Source organism: Mercurialis annua, linkage group LG3 (genome assembly GCF_937616625.2).
Source record: "Mercurialis annua linkage group LG3, ddMerAnnu1.2, whole genome shotgun sequence".
NCBI lineage: Eukaryota > Viridiplantae > Streptophyta > Magnoliopsida > Malpighiales > Euphorbiaceae > Mercurialis > Mercurialis annua.
Window position 1 is genome coordinate 71,241,212 of NC_065572.1, and position 23,274 is coordinate 71,264,485.

At 27.0% G+C, this 23,274-nt stretch overlaps 2 protein-coding genes across 2 annotated transcripts; both read right to left on the reverse strand.

The window, feature by feature from the left end:
- Positions 1-1,010: 1,010 nt before the first annotated feature.
- LOC126675438 (oleosin Cor a 13-like) lies at positions 1,011-1,867 on the reverse strand. The gene is made up of 2 exons (XM_050370080.2): positions 1,505-1,867; positions 1,011-1,420 (listed from the first exon to the last, which is right to left on the reverse strand). The coding sequence occupies exons 1-2, from the start codon at positions 1,777-1,779 to the stop codon at positions 1,291-1,293; spliced, it is 405 nt and encodes a 134-aa protein (XP_050226037.1). The 5' UTR covers positions 1,780-1,867; the 3' UTR covers positions 1,011-1,290.
- A 2,808-nt stretch (positions 1,868-4,675) lies between these two features.
- On the reverse strand, positions 4,676-5,717 carry LOC126675437 (ethylene-responsive transcription factor 2-like). The gene has a single exon (XM_050370079.2). The coding sequence runs from the start codon at positions 5,635-5,637 to the stop codon at positions 4,837-4,839; it is 801 nt and encodes a 266-aa protein (XP_050226036.1). The 5' UTR covers positions 5,638-5,717; the 3' UTR covers positions 4,676-4,836.
- Positions 5,718-23,274: the final 17,557 nt, after the last annotated feature.

Sequence of the window (23,274 nt, forward strand, 5' to 3'; positions counted from 1 at the left end):
GAACTTTTTTTTAACCATAAGTTATAAGATTGAACTTTGTTTAGGCTTTAATATATATCAATTTTTTCACAATTAAATTATGCTATATTAATTAAGTTCTCACCAAGTTAGGACTGTTTTTTTAAAATAGGAAACAATATACTTAATTTTATCAAAAGTTAAAAACAAATGTTATTGCAGAAAATTTCCACCGGCAGACTCACACACCATGCCAGATGCGCGACGCGGGTCGGATCCGGATTAGTCAGGGAAGCCTTGGAAACCGGATAGGTTTACCAAAAAAAAATGTTAGAAGTACATCGTAGTTAACCGATACAATCATTTCGGCTAAAAAGGATATTATATCTTGCAAGAAAATAATAGTTGTTTATATTTGGATGAGGAGACAGCGGGTCCGTTAAGTGGGAATTAGACCGGATGTAAAAGACCCATAGAAAAGATCAGTTGGATAACCGTAAAAATGACTTCCTTTCATTTTCTTACGAGTGTTTATCTCATACAACAAATATGCCACCTCATTTTACAACAAGCCAATAATCATTTGCGATATAGAATTTTTATTTATTGTTTATTCTTTTATCATTAAACATTGGCTAATGCCGTGCCGCAACCGTTGCGTTGTATAATTACTCTTTCCTTACACATCACAAAATATAAGTTCTCTTATAATCGATGCATGTGGACCATGTATGACCTAACATATTAACACTTTCCACTCGAAATCCATGATTTATCATTCATTTACTGTGCTTTAAGATTTGCAGCTCGAATAATCCAATAAAAACTTCAAATTCTTCGCACATTGTTATTAATTTATTATGCTTATAATTATAATTATTATAATTGCTTCCATGAATTTAAGAATCAGTCGCTAATTATAAAATGGATATTCATTTGCAGAGGATTAATATTTTATGTAATAACTTCCACTTGAGATGCAATGCGCTGCCCCTCTAACTCATAGACCAAATGGAACACGGGCATTTCATAATTAATCATTCAGTTTAATTATGATACCAAAATTTATTGGACAGAAAGAAAAAAACTTCATTTAACACAAACACACCAAAATTAAAGAAAAGAACTCATCAAATACATAATTATTTAAAAACCACCAACAAAATACTTTATAACAGAAGCATCAACCCACAAGAAAAGAAACACCAAAATACAAACTCTAAACAAGCAATGCCATAGCCTTTCGAACCCAAACATCCATGCACATATGGGCCATCTTAAATCTCATCTAAATCATTGCTCATCCATAAAAAAACCCACACTTTTTACTTCTCAAGTCTGACCAGTTACGTGCTGTCCGAACTGCTCAGCCCTATCCTTCATCTCTCTCGCCTTTCCGGCCAGCTTCATGCGCGCCTGGTCCAACCCCTCTGCACCTGGTGGATGTCTTCCGGTGACATACCTGCAATTACCACATATTTCTCTTATATCACCAAATTACTAACATAAACAAATTCAATGAACAAATTTATATATGTAAATGTACCTATACATCCAAGACAAGACAGCTAGTGCAGCGACCCCGAAACCTCCGGAAAACAAGAACCCGGCACCGATGAGACCAACCGTAATGACAGCAGGAACAAGAACCGGGCTGAAAATGACCATCAGTGGAGTAGCGATGGTGAGCGCAATGACTGTACCGGTCATGGTCAAGCCAGAGAGGAATAAGAGAGAACCGCCAGCTGTGGCGGCGGTTGCTGCCTTCACCACTTGGTGTGACCGTGGCTGCTGCGTCATTGACAGTGTCTGCTCAGCCATATTTGGTTTTTAAAATTTCTGCCTGTATTGTCCGAGAACAAAGATTGCTTGACTTTTGCGTAGTAGATGAGTATGATGAAGGATTTTGAGTTGAGAGAGTCTGTGATTTATACTGAGGTGACGAAAGATGGTGCCGATGAGATTGGCACGTGTTGAATAGAGAAGAGGCACGTGTTGAGGAGGTTGTCATGCATGGGTTGCATGCAAACGAGGTGGTTTCATTACAGGACACGTTTGTTCTTGTCGGATTCCAGCTTTAGTTCAGACTTCATAAGAAGTTCCGCTTTGGGATTAAACGACTAAGGAAGCCCATGAAGGTGAAGAACTCTAGTATTGGGCTTTAAGCATGGCCCAAATAATTGTTTATCTAGTGAGCCCACAGGAAATACAAGGACATGCTAGAAGATTTGAACACTTCAATCTCATGTGATTTTATTGGGTTTTTAGTGTAATAAACATTTATGTTTAATTTGTGTATGCCAATTAACAAATAGGGAGAAGAGAGATGAACTTTCATATTTTAATTAGAATGAATCCACCAGAGTCTATTACAGGGCTGTTTTAAATATTAATAACATCAATTGAATTTTCAATTAGAAGGGCTAATTAAATAATCAATCTTCTTGTGTCTTTTCAATATAAGAAAAGAATGTCAAATAGTCATTCAATTTAAAAGTTTAATAAGATGTCAATTGACATTGGATTTTCAATTAGATGATCTAATCTAATAAACAATTTTTATTATCTTTTGAATATTTTTTTTTATCAAAGACTAATTTTTAGTATCTTTTGAATATAATAAATGGATGTCTAATAGTCATCCAATTTGAGTACATATTCATTTTATTTTAGGCTAAACTAAGGACTAAATATTAAACGATGAGTTATAACTCAAATAGTAAGTGTGTTGGACAACATTCTATTAAAATCGTGGGATCAAATACTCTAAAAAAAATCTATCATAAAAGCTAGAATACCATAACTGTTAAACGATATATTAATTATAATAATTTTATTATTAATAAAAATAAAAAGGTTAGCACCTAAATTAAACTCTTAGACCATGTTTAGCACCTAAATATCAATTGAAGGTTTCATATAAGCTAACTTTTGGCCTAATTGGAGGTTAATTAAATCAAGGACATAATATAGCAGATAAATAATGTGCCATGTGGTAGGTATAATATAATATACTGTTCTTTTTGTCAAATTTATAATATAATATCATTATATATCACCAAACACCAGAAAAGAAAACCCAAAAAGAAAAGAATAATTTTTTTCTTTAACAGTTCCCATTACAGTTTAATCATATGATCTAACACTATGTTGAAACCATGTAACTAATCTTCATAGGGCAAATCAATTCAAAGTATAACAAAAAAAATACCAATTTTCATAAATTTTTCTTTGAAAGAATGCCAATTTGTCTACGACATATGTGCATATTAACCTCATTTTCAAAGTTCAAACTTTAGGCATTGATTTTTAATTGATTAATAAATTGGAGGAGTAAAAGATCTTTCACTAAATTATTCTTTCTTTTACATTCATTCATCTTTTTTTCCTGCATTTTCGCTTTTATGAGTAGAATGAAATGAAGTCAAGATTTTATAAAGACTTGCCATAGAAATAGAAAGCATCAAAATCTTTGATTTCACAAGTTACTCAAAATACTATACATAAAATATTCCACAACTATGAAACAGAGAAGACATATAAAAGGGTAATAAGGTAACCTTATTTGTTAATTTTAATAAGGGTTGTTGAAAAGAAAAATTATATTTTAAGTGGTGTTTGATAATTTAACTTATTTTTTAATTTAACATTTAAAATATTTATTTTTATCTAGTGTTTAATAATCATGCTAAATTATTTAATTATATAAAAATATTTTGAAAATTTGTATCAAAAATGTTAATTTAAATTTTATTGTGAAATTATTAAATTATTAATTTTATTAAAATAAATTTGTATTTTAATTTAATAACAAAGTATTAATAATTGTTCATAATTGTTTTATCTTTAATATATAATTTATTAATATTATTAACTATTTTTTTCACATGTACATGAGAAAATATACGATTTTTGGTTCATCGCTAAAATTCCTCGGCAATTCCAGGTTTCCTAAAATCCCTCGGCAATTTTATTTATATAACATTTTAATTGAATTATTATTATTATAATTATTATTAATAATTGCAACAATATACATTTTAATGGTTATTTATTTACACATATTTAAGAGAATATCGATATTTTTTAGTAGTTAAATTTATCTAACAAAATATTTACTTTGACACTTATTTAAGGGTAATTGATTCCAGGGGTCACTGTACTTTTTAAAAATTGCAAAATGGTGTCTGAACTTCAAAACGTAACAAAATGGGTACTAAACTTTCAAATATGTGATTTTGGAAGGTTTTTAAGTGTTTTACGGTCAAATTATACATATGTTGTAATCAAATTTTGATTATTTATGACAAATAATACCTTATATTTCATATATACATACAATCAACAAAAAATCGACTCGAAATATTTTTCTTCGGTGACCAAAAATTCTTCTATCTTAACATAACCAAATAGTATAGTAACTAAAATGTTACGTTTTGAAGTTCAGTCACCATTTTGCAATTTTTGAAAAGTACAGTGACCTCCAAAATCAATTACCCCTTATTTAATTTCAGTAGTTATTATATTCAACATTTCAAATTCAATTTTATATTTTAAATACTTAATTTTCAGATTAACTAAACAGCACCCAATTAGTAATTAATTGTGGTTATAATGAAGTATACTTCTATTACCTATTGGATTAAAATATTTTAATTAGTATAAGTTTTTTTTAATGACTTATATTTAACATAATAAAAAATTTAACAAGTTAAAATCGATTTAATGATCTCATTAGCATGCTGTATCATTGACCTTTGTTTAGATAGTTACACTGATCATCAATAAATAAACTTACTAAAATCTCATTCTATACACACATTACACAATTCCAAACATGCCCTTGCCGACTACAAGTCAATCCCTAAAGACATAAAACTAACTAACCAATAGTTCTTCGCCAGCTGGCATCGTCTCAATTTTAACCCTAACCGGAAACACAACAGTTCCACCACTACTGCATCCACTCTCCCTGTCCGACTCTTTATCAGCTTCAGCAGCCGCTAAGTTTTTTCTTCTTTTAGCCGAGCCGCTGCCCAGAGCCACCACAGCCATATCAGACTCTCGACGTTTAGCCGTGATTCTAACCGGGTCAGGCTCATTCGAGCCAATCTTATCTGGAAAATTTAATAGAGCTCTTGAGCCGCGCATTCTAAAAGCCGCTCTATCGTAAGCCAAAGCAGCTTCCTCAGCTGTCTCGTACGTACCAAGCCATACTCTGGCCCCATTCTTCGCCGGATCACGTATCTCCGCCGCAAACTTCCCCCACGGCCGCTGCCTTACTCCTCTATAATGCCTTCCTTTTACGAGCACTTTCTTGTTTTGCTTTTTCACAAATTCAATATTTTTTTTACTCTCAAAATATGAACCTGAAGCAGTTTCTTGAACCGGTTTATTTTCTAAAACCGGACCATGCAGCTCTAAGTCTTCCCTGGGCTCGGCTTTAACGGTCGTTGTTGTTGCGGTGGCGGTGAAATCTAACGGAGACCAACCAGAGGAAACAGCATCACGAAGGAAGTTGTAAATGACCATATCTTCAGAATCGTCAACTTTTAACGGCAAGACACCCCAGATATCTGTTAAGCAAGGTATGAGACTCGAGTAGCTTGATGTTCGAGGGTATAAATATTGATGATGAGACAGATTTGATGAATCATAATATAAAGTTGCTTCATTCATTTTAAGTATTTTTAGGTATTATTTTTTGTTTCTGCAAGAGAAGAGAGGGGATCGAATTTAGAACATAAACGATGAAGGGTATATATATATATAGGAGATAAATGAAAAGTATGATATAAATTGATATTTATGGTTATAATATATGGTTTATAATAATGGTAATGCGATTTGGCAATGTTTTGGAGTATTGTAGAGGTAGTGGTTCTTGAATGCTCAAGTGGGCAAATGGGGAAAAGAGGTGTCTCCTCCTAGTGGTTGATAACTAGATATTTGCCACATGCTGACATCATTTGCTCTTCTAAGCCAATACGCTATGTGAAAATAACATTTTTTTAGAACGTGTACCTATTTTATTTCGTTTAATATCTTTTCAATTATAGCGGATTTTTTTCTAAATTTTTATAATCTATTCCAATTTCAAAAGCTATTTAAATTGTTACAAAATTTAAGTAAGTGCGTTCTTGTACGGACTAACATATACTCCCTCCGTTCTTTTTTACTTGTCCATTTAGCCAAATAAATTTGTCTACATTTAGTTATCCATTTAGAATTTTAAGATAACATTAGCTATCATCTTCTAAATTTAACCCTAATAAATGACTCTATAACTCAATTTACAAAGCATTTATTATATAATAGGGTTATATTAGTATTTACTTCTATTATTTAAGACAAAAATTCCACTATTTTAATATGTGTAATTTTGGCTAAATGGACAACTAAAAAAGAACGGAGGGAGTAACTCGTACCGGATGCAACTAATGTCGAATTAGGTACTCCCTCCGGTCCATAATATCTGTCGTATTTGGCCATTTCACATAGATTAAGAAAATAATAAATATGTCTTGATTTGTGTATAATTTTACTAAATTGTCCATATTAATTACCACTTGTTTTCTCTCCCAACAAAAAAACAAACTCTAAGCTTGGCTTCCTTCAAAGCCACCGCCGTTCAATATTTTGATCGGCGGTGTCTCGTTTTCCTTTGTTTTAGTTTTTATTTATATATTTATATATGATCGTTGTTTTTTGCTATTTTATGTTTTTATTTATGGTTGTTCTTATCTCTCCTTTTATGGAGTTTATATTTTCCTCCGTGGAAATTTTCTATTGCCCTTTATGGGATTTGATGTCCTTTTGTGGCTCTTCTATTGCGGTGCAGATTTGAATCGTTTATGATGGAATTTTTATTTTTAGGTTTCAATTGAATTCATTCAAATATATAATCCAGTTGAACAATTCAGATTGAAACTGTCAGAGCTGTGGATTTTGATAAAGTGCACTTTGAATCTAATGCCCAATTGACGAAATCCAGATCAATTGCGTCCAGAAGACATTGTGATGCTCTATCAACAATTTGCAATTTTCGATTTCATATTGCTATCATCGGAAATTCTTATCTTATTGATTTGCGCAAAAGGGTTGCAGCTTTTATTATTTATTTGTCTATTAATGTATTCGCAAAAAGTTATATGCTTGAATTGTAATACATTTTCTAGTGCTGCAATAAAATCCTACATTTTTTCTCAAAAAAAAAATTACCACTTATTTTATGTTTGACTAGTTCTTTTAACCTTATAAAGTATTTATTGTTAGGGATAATTTTGAAAAAATAGCAATTAATGCTTTCTTGAAACTCTAATGTGACAAATATTATGGACCAAAAGAAATTCTCATCTGCGACAAATATTATGGACCGGAGGGAGTAGTTTTTAATGATTTGTCAAAGAATTTTAATTTGAACCTTTGATATTTTTATATTTTGCTAGATATTAAATTCTGTAGATCGCTAGATTTTTTTCAAATTATAAAAAGATCACTAAATAACATTTTTTTACAAAATAATCACTGAACTATACCTTTATGACAAAAGTGTTCATGTTGTTACAAAAAAAACACAAAAGTCATTGGGTTATAGATTTTATTATAAAAAGTCACTAAATTATGTCCCTTTTTTTAATTTCGGCTTGTCATATAAGTAAAAATGTTGCATTTTTATGTGAAAACGGTACGTTTTATATGGGTGAACCTTTTTGTAACAAAAGGTATAGTTCAATAACTATTTTGTAAGAAACGTTTGTTTAGTGACCTTTCTGTAATTTGAGAGAAGTCTAGTGACGTACGGAGTTCAATATCCATATTTTGCCTTTAAAATATTATATTTAATTATATTTATATTTATATTTTCACATAAATTGTATTTATTTAACAAGTTCACTAAATTTTTATAATCTATCTTATTTTAATTGGATAAGCATATTAAATATATTTTTATATATACTATGATTTATATGATAATACTAGTTAGTAAAAATAGTAAAATACATGTAAACTCATTAAATAAGCATATTCCTTAAAAAAATTAGGGATACTATTAAAAAAATTCATAAATTATAAATATCTTTTTGTTCGATCTAATCACGAACTTTAAAACGTTTCAATTGTATGCCGAAAGTTTTATTTTTTCTCAATTCGATACACGAGGTCATAATATGATGATGTGGCTGCCAAAAAGATTCTTGATTGATAAATTACTAACATCCTTACTCAATCTCCGGACTCGAAATCTCTTAGAAAACTCTACTGAACCAAAAGTAGATATGAGGGACTTTTGATAACTAATTAAGACCCCCAACCTACTTAAGTTAAGGCTGAAGAATAAGACTGAGCTACGGGCTCATCGGAAATGAAAATATCATCACGAGTACCGCGTACCTATGAAAAAGCTCTCCAGGTCGGACTTGTTTTGTTCTGCCGCCCACCAATTAAATTAAATGGTGACAAAGGGCAAACAGAGGCCAGGAGGCCTGGTATCCTAAAAATACCTTAGCAAAATCACACCAATGAATGAGTGCTGTCAGCATATGTATCGAATCGAATGAAAATGGACATCCCACATACATTGGAGACGTTTTAAAATTTGTGATTAAATTAAGAAAATATATATAGTTTATGAATTTATCCAACACTACCCCAAAAAATTAAGCATATCATATAAGTATTTAAAATTTGACATAATTAATTAAATAACTTGTATTTGAACTAATTTATTAAATAAGTGTTGTTTATTACTTATGTATTAACATGTAATATTTGTGACTCATATATAATTATAAAAAAACATCGATAGAAGTTTACCATTTCATTTTATCTCTCTAAAGAACTTCTAACGTCTGCCAAGAATTAAAGTTTCGTTTTTGAGGATGGTGGGGCGGCAAATCCGACCTTGAGCCAAAAATTCATCGTTCATCACTCGCATGGCTATTTTTTTTGTTTTATCTTAGTTTTATTTTAACAAATTATTTCGCTTGTGAAGATCTGATGAACTTTTAATGTCTTTTGATGCTTTTAATTATTGTTGTTTGTGTCGATCCTTCTATTGCTCGAACTTCATATCCAAATTTCTTGGCAAATTGAGGTTTTAGTCCAATAATTTTAGTATATTTGACAAGGAACAGTTAAAGGTGAAAGTACTTAAGGTGTAAATAGTGTTAAGGAATTATCAATACATGAATTCTCTAATTTAATAGCGTCATCAAAATTTCATTTTTGAATTCTACTTTCTTATTTTGTCTTAATTATACTGAATCAATGTTTTTTTTATTGTAACGGTTGATTTACGATATATTGAAATGATTATGTTAATATATTTTATTTTGTTTAGAGATTATAAAAATGTCAATGCAAAAACTTAGTTTGAGTTTATACCTTCAAGATAGTGTATTAATACATTTTAATAAATTTATTGGTTCTTTATAATGTACCTATAAAAAGTTTAAACATTGTTGTATGTTTTATTTAGTTGTGCTTATCCCGTCACTCCTGACGAACTGAATAAAGAAAAGAAAAAGGGAAAGTACCACAGCAATAATGCGTAATCATTGATGTTCATCATCAAATTATAGTTATTGAACAACAACCCTGCACCTTGATAGAATATAAGAATCTCATACTAATTTGGTTAAAAATAAAGGGGCAACATGTTCTGAACTTGTGGTACGAGATCATCTAATTTAATTTATATTTTTTTAATCAACTAATCTCAATACTCTTTATTTTTAAATCAAATAATCTATAATTTATATTTTTATTTCAAAAATTAAATTTAGAATAATTATATAGCAACAATTAAAAAAGTATCTAATAATTTCTTTTACATCTCTCATCTTCAATTTGTATTTTATGCATTTTAAAAATACAATAATGGGATTATTTGATCCAAAAATTAAGAGTTTTGGGGTTAGTTGCTCAAAAAAGTATAAATTGGGTTAAATGATCTCGTGACACAAATTTAAAAAGTGCGTTAACCCTTTATTCATTTGCTTAATGTCCGATATATCCACTGTGTAATTTGAATAATTAAAGTAGAATAAAATTAATTAATTATATAATTTTTATTTCAAAAGTCAATTCATACAACATAGTCCTAATATTTCTATAATTTTTGTTTTGTCTTGTTCTTACATAAATTTTTTAACTAAAAGTTATTTTACATTTTTGGTAAAGGATTCATGTAGACATTTTTCAATGTACAAAAGGTTAATATCATCTATCAAATAATTAGTTCTACATCTTTTTCAGGAGAATAAACTAGAAGAAAAGATTAGTTCACATTTTTTTTCTTTGAGATGGTATAATTTTCAAACTAGAAATTATGTACAATTAGGATTATGTTACATTCTTGATAATTTTGAATATATATTATTTAAATTAACTAATTTATATATTATTTAAGGAAATAAAATTTTGATGGAAGTGAAAGTATTTTTTACTATTTTATATATTCAAGGCTTAAATGCACAAAAAATCACCAACTTTCGCGTGTTTTTGGTATTTAACGTGAAATTTTTATTTTGACATACAAATACATAAATTTTCAAAATTTTGCAATAATGACACCATCACCGTTTTGGGTGTAAAACGGTGCCGTTTTGAATATAAAATGGCATTGTTTTGAATGAAAAAAAACGCAAACATCATACATAATTTTAAAATTAGAAAGTTCATGTTATATATGCTAAAAGTTCATGTTAAATGTCAAAACTACGCGAAAGTTGGTGATTTTTGATGTATTTAAGCATATATGAAATCCTTTTAATTTTCAAAACTTATGTATAATTTAGCCTAAATGCACAAAAAATCACAAATTTTTGCGTGTTTTGCATATTTAACATAAAATTTTAATTTTGGCAAAAAGTACACAAACTTGTCAATTTTTGCAATTAAGATACAACCCCATTTTGGATGTAAAACAGCACCGTCTTGGATATAAAACGACACTATTTTTAAAAGGAAATGCAAACGTGGTCTTAATTGCAAAAATAGAAAGTTCGTTTACTTTTTTGCCAAAATTAAAAGTTCATATTAAATATGTAAAACACGTGAACGTTGTGCTTTTTAGTGCATTCAAGCTTATAATTCGTATTTTTTTTTAAAAAAGCCTATAATTTATGCGGTCATATATTAATCAGAATTGTGGTAATTAATTATAGGCTTAATTCCTTAAAAAAACCCCACCTTGCACTTTTTCTTCGTTTATACCCTGACCTTGTAAAAACACCATTTGTACCCAATTTTGGGTTTTTATGTTTCATCCCTACCCAAAATCATTAAATTGTACTCTTTTCATTTGGAAAAGAGTTTAAAACATACTTTTTTTCTATTTTTAAAAATACAAATAAATCCTTAAACTTAAAAAAATAATCAAATACATCCAAATAATTAATTAATTTTTTTAATTTATTAAAATAATAAAAAAATTATATTATTATTTTTAATTTTTTTGTCGGAAATATTTTTAAAAAAATTTAAAAAAAATTAAAAAAATAGGAAATATTTTTTAAAAAAATTAAAAAAAATTATTATTATTTTTAATTTTTTGAAGAAGATGGTATTTTTGTACTATTAATAACATTAATATCTAATTAGTATATAAGTTAAAAATGAAGGATTGTTTTAAACTCTTTTTCAAATGAAAAGAGTACAATTTAATACTTTTGGGTAGAGATGAAACATAAAAACTCAAAATTAGGTACAAATGGTGTTTTTACAAGGTCAGGGTATAAATAAAAATAAAATGCAAGTTGGGATTTTTTTAAAGAATTAAGCCTTAATTATATATTGTGAAATTTGAGTATCATTGGCTGCCTGTGTGAAATTATTAATGAGAAAGTTCTACATTTTTAATCTTCAAATGGTATGTGAAACAAAACAAATTGATAATTATGTAGTCACTTTCAAACTTGCTTTCCAACAGTAAAATGTTGTAAACTGTTGTAGAAGAGAAACGTGCGCTGTAGAAAGCGCAAGAGAGGCAGCTAAAGGGACATTTGGTAGATACATTTGCCCTAGACAATGCTGGCCATGACTTCCTTCATTACGGTTTTTATTCCTTATACATAACATAATACTAAAATATAGGCAATCTAACTAATTTACATTATAGTTTATGTCGGCATTTTTTGTTTTCTTTAGCTAGGGCATGTAAACAAACTACCTGCTCACGAGCAGTTTGATATTCAGCTCGATAAAAATTAAGTTGATATTCATTTAGACCACAAATAAACCAAATTTGAACTTAAAAGTATGCTCATTTGTTTAAATGAATTGAACATGAACATAGTGATAATGTTCGCCTCGTGTACGGTCATGAAAAAACTCATTTAAATGTTTGTGGACGAGTTCGATTAAAAATTTATGAACGAGCTCGTACGATAGAAGTTCATGAACAGGCTTGTATGGAAACTCGATAAAGAATTTACGAACTAACTTGTGTAGAAACTCGATAAAACGTTCGCGAGCTGACTTGTATAAGAACTATCGCGAACTAACTAGTCATATTTAAGTTTAGCTAAATGAATGAACATGAGCTGAATACTAACCGAATAAATACCCTATTAAAAGGTCGTATGAATATGAACATCCCCATTTATCTAACGAGCCGAACATGAACACCTCAAAGTTCGGCTCCGCTTGATTCATTTACATCCGTATCTATGCCTATTTACTTGTTTTCATCCTTCAAATTATATGGCCTACCGATTGCTTCAAATTGTAAAATTGAGTTAGAATTCTATCTCATGTTAATAGTGAATATAATAAATCGTTTTTACTAGCTAGCCGATCATATTCTAGAATAAAAAGTAAATGGCTGAAATTTCATCAAATAAAGTTTTGAATTTTATAAAGTGGATGATATGTGTTTAATAAAAATTCTATACTTAATTCTAATTCAATTGCTAAAATCATGAAAATGTGAGTATTACATATAATTATATGAACATGAGATGATATCTTTACACAATCGAAAATATAAAATATTATTTATATTATTAGATGCGTCTTGATTGTGAAAACTCTTAATAACTTCCCCGCTATTTCTGAATTTCATTTACTTTTTACAAAAAAATTTAATTTTAATTTATAATCATAAATAATTTTTATAATGGTATAATGGTTTATTTTCACTCACATTCCTGACATTTCACTTATGTTTCGCTAAAGTTTTTTTATTTCTTTTTATAACCATAAAATTTCTAATATTTAAATAAGATAATAAAAATATTCTCACCGTTGATTTTACATATTTTACATTCAAAAGTGCTGACATAAAGCCATAAATATCAAAAGATGTATCACATTACAAGAATCTCAAAAGAAATGAATTTTTTTTAGATAGATTCAGTCTACCACGTCATTCGTGGACTAAACCTACCATATAATGATACGTCATTATAATGATGACAATTTTGTAAATTTGTTTATTATTTATTTACACATTTGAATAGTAATATTATAAGATTGCCGTCATTTTAATAATGTGTTATTATGTGATAGGTTTAGTTCAAAGATGACGTGATGGACCGGGTCTATCTAAATTTTTTTCCAAAAGAAATATGATAAGAAGGTTGCAATAGAATTAAAAAGTGTAACGCTTCCATAAAAATTAAAATAATTTGGTGAGGTGACAAAAATTATGAGCCTGAGTAAAAATCAATAATTGAATTTTAGTTTATAGCTAATGCCGGAATATAAACAAATATCATTAAATATTTAAACAAACTTGTTTTTCTACTTTGGTCGGTTTTTTGATTTGAATACTTTATCCAGATAAAGTTTTTTTAGATAAATGATGTATATATATATTAGCTAAATTATAAAACTGTGATTGCCAAAATCCTTGAAAAAACAAAAAATATTAATCAAATTTATAAAATAAAAGTAAATTTCGAGACATATTATTCCCCGTATATAAAAACCCCTCATTATTGTCCTTCTTTATAATACTCTATCGCCTTGCAAACTGCAATAAATAACAATTTGTCTACTTTTATAATCACATTGTTGAAGACCCTTTTATTTCTTATTTTTCACAATTTCCAAATACAGAAAAATCATATAATCTGCCATAAAACTCGATATTTCTTGTGTGAAAAGAGAGTTTCAGGGATTGAAGAACTCAATCAAGTTAAGAGGTATCATCAAAAAAATATTGCACATATTAATTATTGGCCAAATAATTAGAAATGGTCAAATCTTTTATGAAAGTTTTACAAAAATTTAGACCTTTTAATTTTATTCAATATGTCTCAAAACGCAGGATTCGTTCCACTTATGTCCAACTAAGCGATTTTGTTTATTGATGTGTGACATGCCACATCAGCGTCATATAAGCGTCACATCAATAAAATCGCGTGGTTGAACATAATTGAAACATAATCCTGTAATTCAGGACAAATTGGATAAAATTGAAAGATTTGAATTTTTGTGAATCTTTTATGAAAGATTTGAACTTTTTTAGTCATTTGGCCTTAATTATTCAAGACAATTATTCTGAGATTAGATTTTATAACTTTAATTTAAGCGTGAGAAAGAAAAATCTAATAGTAGTATAGAATCTATTAATTAATAAGTGTTCATCCACTACATTAGTTCCAAACCATAATAATTACAATACAGATTTCATTTTTGATAAATGTGAACATAACAAGATCTATGTTTTTTTTTATAATTAAAAAAAATTATGAAAATAATTTAACAACTGACCAGTACTTATATCATTTGAGCAATAGTTTATTGGGTACAACACATACACGACGTTGTACATATCATCTTATACATCCTAAAAGGAGGAACTAAGTTATTGTTTGAACTCAATTTTCTAAAAGTTTTGATTCATCAATAAGCATGTAACTTACAAGTTAGAATCGGTGTGAATTTTTTTAATCAAACCAAAAAATCAGACCTACAAACTCAAAACAATAACAAAGATAAAAGGTGAATTTCTAATTAAAATGCTGAAAACCCACCCCCTCTCCATATAAAAATCAAGATTTAAGAAATTTTTGTAGAGAGATGTTAGTTATAAAATGCTTATATATGAAATTTAGCAGTGATGGCGACTGAGCATTAATTACTAGACAATTAAAATAATTTAAAATTGGAATTGTCAAAATTTCAAAAGGTAGAACTTGGACTTGGAAGGAAGACTTAAACTGTCTAAATTTTGACTAACCGTTTCTCAGATTTTTCCTTTTGCAAAGTAACGGCCAGCACCAGCTATTTCTATAAGCCCTAATATCAATGTCTTCAGAAGAAAACAATTGAAATCCAAATAACAATTAAGTGAAATTAATTTTATGTGAAATTTTAGAGTAAATTACTCTGATCTTCTGTATCATAATTTATACTTTTGTTTTTTACAATCAAACGACGTGGTTTTCCATTTTTATTTCCGTCAACAATTTAATGCTTCTGTTTATTATATTTTGTAAAGCTTTAAATAAATATTATAAAAGTACAAATAAATTTCTAAACGAAGTTCATATGAAACTTTATAACAGATTTTTAAAAGTTTAGTCTTTTAATTATTTCATAAGAATTTTATTATAATTTTTATAATAGTTTCATACTAATTTCAAGCTACACAATTTTTTTTAGTTGAATGAAAAAATCAGCAATTGGAACCCTTTTTTTTTTCTTTTTTATTTGAAAAAGAAAATTAAAGGAGATCAAATTTGGTTATATTGTGATCTAATGAAGAAAATATTGACTTGAGCCATATTGCTAATTAAAATATCAGTTGTCTCTTGTTAAGTTGAGTTATAATTTAAAATAGAAAGTAAATGAAGTAAAAATAAAATAAAATAAAATATTTAAAATTTTGCGTGTGGTGTATATTTTGTGAATAAAGTAAAAACTAAAAATGGAAAAATACAAAAAAAACTAAAAACGGAAAGAATTATAATAATACGTGTTTACCCAAAAATTTACATTTCATACCTTAAAAAGTTTATAAAAGTACGAAAGAGGTTTTCAATTTTTACATACTGTATCAAAAATGTATTGATAATATATCAAATATGTATCAAAAATATATTTTTTATAGTAAAAATATACGTAAATTATGTAATTTTTTTATTTTTATATACAATTGAATTTTTCTAACTAAATACGTATTTTTGTTAATTAAGTGATCTTTTAGGATTGTTTAATTTATAAATATCACATTAAAAAATGGATAGATTTTAATTTTTATTCAAAGGAGTTTGTGGCCCAAGGACACATTTATGGGCATCAAATAAAGTCATAACTTAGGCCTTAATGTTGGTATTCTCTGTACATTTGTGCTTCAAACCCAAATCAAAACTTGAAAATATTATTTGTTTGAACATTAAAAAAAATGAAACCTAAAAAGCACACAAAACAAGGTTTTTGATGACTACTGAATTTAAAATCTGAATCCCAAATAAACATTTCTTCTTAAGCCTTAACATTCTAGTTTACTTCTTATGCTTATGAAAATGTGAAATAATCATGAATAATTAAAACCAATTAGTGGGGTAAATGCAAATTGACAATTGAATAAACAAAGTAAAGGAGTTTTGAATTCAATGAGCACTTTTTGTTAATTTCTACTGCACGTGCATGCATACATACGTGTGTATGATTAAGATATTGTAATAATTAATAAAGGAAGCAACTTCCTTCCTTTTCCCCCTTCCATGTCCATTCCTCTCCTGAAAACTAAATAAAATACTCCTTCTAAATGAAATTAAATACTCATATATTAAAATTAAATGGTGTTGATTGATCAGATTGTTTAATATATTTATCCGATGCGGCATATTATTGACGGATAGTCCATAATCCTATATGGTGGACTAGATTCACATACATTAAAATTCTCTTAAAACGGTAAGACATACCAAAACTAAAATTGAACTAACTAATTTCATTCACTTTAATTTATTTTATTTCTTTAGTATATATAGGAGTCTATTTTGAATATAATTTTTTCAATTAAATTTTAGTGCACGCGCTATAAATTTTAAAAGATTAATTAAAACAGACTGATTTTATTTGTTTAAATATTTTACATTTTTGGTCCGATATGATTTTAAAAAATATTTAATTTAATTTTGATTTTATTTAGTTTAGTTTAAAGGAAACTTTTAGTGTGTGAAGCCATCATGAATAATTAAAATGTCGTCTAAGCATGTCATAATTGTACTTAAGTAATCAATTTTAGATATAAAATAGAAGGAGTCGATCACGAATATAAAAATAAATGACAACAAAAGGGACCAAATTCATTCCCTCTAAATCAATTAATTAATAAATTGATAAGGTGGCGTGAGGACAAGTTTAAAGCTGAAATTGGATGCTTATGGCCAACTTGATCATAAACGCATAGTCATAATAATTGATGCAAGTGGAGGATGCATGCAAATGCAATGCAACTTCGTTTTGTTTTTGGAAGGTTAATTTACATATTTTATTTAATTAATTAATTATAAATTAGATAATGAAAAGGTAAAATATTTTGAAAACCATCTACTTTTATAATTTTTTAATTATATTTTTATCTTATATAATCGCTATTTTTATTTAAATTTTTACTTTTCACTTTTAATTTTACCTAGAAGTATTAAATTGGTCCCGTTTTTGGTTCTCATTCTTCAAAGATTACGAGTGTAACAGGAGCATCTCCGTCGACAAAAAAATTACCCTAAAATCACTCGAAAAAGTTCAAAAAAAGTCATTAATTTTAATTTTTTTCGAATAGAAAAGAGTTAAATTAAGTTATTTATAAGATTTTTTTTAAAAATCGAATAGAGTAAAGTCAAATTTATTAAATTAGCTACAACTAAAAGTAAAAAGTAGAGATTTAAATAAAATTGACGATTTTATAACATATGGAAAAAATTAAAAAAATTATAAAACTGAGCGTTTGCTAAGATATTTTTCCTAATAAATACAACAGTAGTAACAATTTCTTGTTTGAAAAGTTTGTTTGTTTGTGTTAGCGATGTTGTGTGAAAAAGAAAGCAAGTAAAAGTCAAGATTCAAAGGCACATGGTATTTAGAGTCGCAAATTTTGATCAAATATTTCCAAGTTTATCATCTCTTTTGCTGTCTATGCCCAATCTTCTTAAGCTATCTACTTCTTTCCTGTTTCAACTATATAGTTTTTAGCCTTTGTTTAAAATAAAAAATAAAAAAATATAGTTAAATAAATTGAGCATATCGTTATTATATGAAGTCATATTTCAATACATTAATAAATATACCAGTACATAGATTAAAAAGATAGCAACTTATGTTTTTATTTATTTTATCTTCTGTTAACGATTGTTTTATCAGTTATATTTAGAGTTATAGCCATTAATTTTTGGAAAAAAAAAGTGTAAAAGGACATAGTATAAACTTTTAAAATAAGATATATAAAAATTAGATACTTTTTTAAATGGGAAAAAATATAATATTTTAATTATAATATTATACAATATTTTATATTGTTGTGAAATATCGTCAAAAAAATATTCACAAATAATATGTTGGACAGGTTGAGTTTTTCATAATGAATCTAAATTTTTTTAATTCTAAGAATGTAAACATTAGTTTTACTTTAATCATACAATAAAAAATCTTCGAAATTTCTGATAATAAAATATAACTGAAAACATAATAATATTAAAATAACAATAAAATTTAATTCTATTGTTTTCTGTATTAGCATAGTTTTATTGTTTTATGTACTAGCATGTGATGGAAGTTTTTTCGATATAATTTATCTAGCATTAACAGATTGTTTAGTATTTATACTTAAATAATACTCCCCCCGTTTTTTACTTATCCATTTATCTAAAATTATACATACTAAAAAGTATTATTTTTGTCTTGAATTATAAATATAGATTACTAATATAGTCCTATTAATTAATAAACATTTTATAATAAAAAACGATTATAATCATCTTAAAATTTAAACGGATTAATAATTATTTAACATATCCATTTGATAAAATAGATAAGTAATTAAAAATGAAGAGAGTAGTAACTATTTCTGAACTTACTAATAAAATCTTTAACAATAAAATGAATCTAGCTATAAAACTAGTATTATTGATCATAATAATTTAGTGAATTGATAATCCTATATATTTATTTATTAATTATTAAAATATTACTTTTTAGTCAATTATATACCTCATGTCAAGTAAATTAGTTTGTATAATTAAGAAAAACTTCATTCTACCTAAAGTAAACTTCAATTGTTTGAAAAAAAAACGAGTCCATACAAGTAATTTCATTAGAGCATCTCCATTGCATGTTGTATTTTTTATGCTATTTTTAGCACAAAATAAGATAAAATGTTATATATAGCACATATTATTAAAATGGCTTAATACATAATTTGACCCCTAAACTATACCATTTTATTCTCTGCGACCTTTAAACTAATTTCGTTTTCTTTTGGACCTCTTAACTCTTTTTTTGTTCTATTTAACCCCTCACACGGAATGTGCAAACCACGCGCGATGACGTGGATAAAATTGCTGACATGGCTTTTCTGACATGAGGTTAAATAGAATAAAAAAAATAGTTAAAAGGTTCAATGGAACACTAAAATAGTTTAGAGGTTATAGGGAATAAAAGGGTAAGGTTTATGGGTCAAAAAATATATTAAGCCTAAATATATTTTTTTTATTTAAAATAAAAAGTGATATACTTTACATATTATTTGAAAAAATCATCTAAGGCTTTAAAAGTCATGAAATTTAGCGTGTTTTCCAATTTTAACACAAATTTTAAAAATTCAGAATTAATTTAAAAGTTTGAAATTGCAAAAAATTAAAAGTTGGCGTATTAAAATTGGAAATTCGTGAAACACACTAAAAATTATAATATTTTAAAAAATTTAGTCTTTTTTTAATATTATCACAGTATAGTAAATTTATATATTTTATAATATCGTTAAAAACAGACAAACTTCATTTATCATTATTGAAATGTAAACAAATATTTACATGTACAAGAAGTTATATTATGTAATTATTTGACTAAATTTCAATATTATTTTATTTTTCTAGAAGATTAAATGGATAAAAATTAAATAATTATATTTTGGAGAAGGTTAAATGGGTACAAATTAAAAGTTTGAAGGTGTAATAGGAAAATAAAATAAATTCAGGAGTCAAATAGAACAAAATAGTGTAGTTCGTGTGTTCAATAGAACAATTTATGCTTTTTAATTATCCTTCACGCGCTTCAAAACTTTGAAAACACGCGCTTTTACCACGTTGGAGGAAAAAGGTCAGATCGGCAAAAAAGTTGCAGTTGACGGGTTAAATAGAACAAAAAATAAAGTTAACAGGTCCAATAGAATATCAAATTAGTTTAAGAGTCTCAGAGAATAAAAGTGTATAGTTTAGGGGTCAAATGATGTATTAAGCCTTATTAAAATTCATTACATTGCAAAATGCTAAACTAAATGCTAAATTTATAATTTTATAAGTAATTATCATTATTGATGACAAATCTGTAAATAATTTAGATATAATAAAATTTGGCATATGCTAAACTTTCCAACAAATTTGACACAAAATTTAGCATATGCTAAATTTAGCACATGAAATAGAAGTGCAATGGAGATGTATTTTTTATACTAAATGCTAAATTAGAGCATTGTGAGGTATTTTTGGCATTAGAGTGGAGATGCTCTTATAATAAGAAGAAGTATATAAATTTGCGAAGAAACATATAAAAAAATCACAGGAGAAAAAAGACTAAATTTTAATATAAAAAGATATTAACCGTAAAAAGTGTATCATAAATATCAATATTTGAGAATAATTCTTCACTAGACTATTAGAATAATTTATTTTTTTGATTGAGAGAATAAATTTTTTATTACTTTTGTAAATTATATCTTTTTTGATATTTTTTGTATTAATATCTATAATTAAATTATTATTTTTCACATTTTTTGTATTAATATCTACAATTAAATTATTATTTAAAATTGGCTTTACGACAAGTTTCTAACTAACTAATTATCAAGGAACGAAGTACAGCCGGAACCTCATCAATTTGGTCCCAAGCAAAATGATTACAACCGTAATCGATTTTCCTTTTTCATACCTTTCAAATGCAAGAATTTTAATGTTGAGATAAGTATAGCAAATGAACATTTTCTACATATTTTCTTTCACTGTTTCATTTTCTCTCAAGTACTCACATTTGATATATAAATAGATTTACTGATATATTTAGTATTTAAGATCCATTTGGTTCATAATCAGCAATAAATAAGAATAACAAAAAGATGCAAATAATTTATTTTATATGTTATTTAGTTACATATTTTTTTCTTGATAGAAAATTTATTGTATTTTTTTATTAAAAATAAATAATTAGAATTATTTTTATCTTTTAACTTTTTTCAATGTAGTAAAACAATCGACCCTACTTATCTGACCAACAAGTTCACTCTCTAAAAAAAACTTTGCTCCTCCTTCTCTCTAAAAGACTTCATCTTATTTTCTCCATTTGAACGGTGGGAGAAGGTGATTATCCGGTTTTGACCGGAAATCACCTCCTCTCTGCCAATAAATATTAAATATTTTATAAATTTACTATTCATTCCAATAAAAGTTCTCCGCAGTCTAGTTCTTCGACATGGATTTTATGTTCTTTTGTTGAAATTTGTTTGCTTTTATGGTTATTTACGGTTGATTTTTTTAGATCTATCAAGAATTTATAGCGATTGTTCGGACTTTGGATTCAATTTCTTGTAGATTTAAAATTTTGAAGAGTTTTCTAATCTAATTTCGTCGAATCCCATGGACAAAGATGATCAGAAATACTAAATTTCAGCGGATGTAGCAGTTTCAAGGTGCAAATCGGAAGTGCTTCGTACTCAAAGACTCTCACACGCAATGGGACTTTGTTCATCGTTTGTAGGCCAAAAATGACAACCTTAGCGAGATCTACAGCTTGAGTCTTTTTATTTTCGATTAATTTTGCTTGATGTATTTGTTGTTTGTAGTACTTTAAATAGAATAGAGTTAGAAAGATGATATTGTGAAATTTTATCATATGACTTTTTTAATTGTATTTTAATCTTATGTTAATGGATTCTAATTTTTAGAAAGAAAAAAAAGCAAACAACCCTGAGTGATTTTTTTAAACGCTGAACAAATATTGAATTCACAATAAAATTTCGAAATAAAATTTAATTAAGCCTTCATCAATTTAACAAGGGACAATGAGTCAATTGACAGTAAAAAAAACAATTAAAGCACATGTTGAATTGAAAACTCTCACTATATTTTGAAAATTGTGCAAAATAAATAAAATAAAAATGGTAAATAAATTAAATTAAGATAAAAGAGAAGAAGAATGCAATTTTAAAACAATGTGGTCAACTTTTCAAAAAAAAAATGTGGTCAAAGAGTCAATATGTTGGACTCAAAAATAGGTTGAAAAATAATGCAATAAACCTGAGTTTGCATTTAGATGCATGTAATTATTTGGAAGATGAGGAAATCTGTTAATTTACGGCTGAGAATATGACTTTAATTTATATTTTATATTTTCTTCTGTCTATATATATATATAATTAAAAGATAGTTGTTGTTCGTTGCGTACACAATTTTTGAAGTCACCATCATTCATAAATTCATTGGTTTATTTTTCTAATTTTTCAGTCAAGTTGCTCAAATATGTGATATTTAAATATATCATACTATTTATCTAGTACTATATATTATTTTCAATTTTGTTTTAATAATTCTATTCAAATTATTGTTAGGTTTGTATGATAAACATTTATTTGTGTAGATGATGATGTCACTTTGTTCTTATAGCAACTCCTACATTTAATGCAGTTGGTCCGACGGAATTTTTTATTTTTGGTTCATTAACTGATCACATAAAAAATTGACTAACCAACTTATAATTTGCATTTTGATAAATAAAATTTAAAACTAGAAAATTAAGTATTGAATGTTATAGATATAAAGTTTTTAAATGAGTTAATGATGTATATTTTCTAATTTAGTTACTAATTTTATTTTATTAATTTTATTTAAAATCATAGTTATTAAAATATTTTATACAAGTACAAATAAATAATTAAGAATACTCATTGTGCGTGTATGTATGTATTTCTGTGTATAAATTACTGTAAGGATACTATAGTTTTGAAAATAATGGAATGTTAAGAAAAACATAATTTGTTTTTGTTTTCACATTTAAATAATAAAATAAATTTTTGTTTTGAATTCATTAATTTTATTAAATTGAATATGAAACAGTTATATTTATAAAAAATTCGGAAAAAATTTAAAA

Bases quoted from the DNA above. Each gene is read 5' to 3' on its own strand.
- LOC126675437 (XM_050370079.2), bottom strand. From the start codon at position 5,637: ATGAATGAAGCAACTTTATATTATGATTCATCAAATCTGTCTCATCAT.
- LOC126675438 (XM_050370080.2), bottom strand. From the start codon at position 1,779: ATGGCTGAGCAGACACTGTCAATGACGCAGCAGCCACGGTCACACCAA. The intron at 1,421-1,504 runs GTACATTTACAT...TGGTAATTGCAG, and splicing joins GTCTTGTCTTGGATGTATAG to GTATGTCACCGGAAGACATC.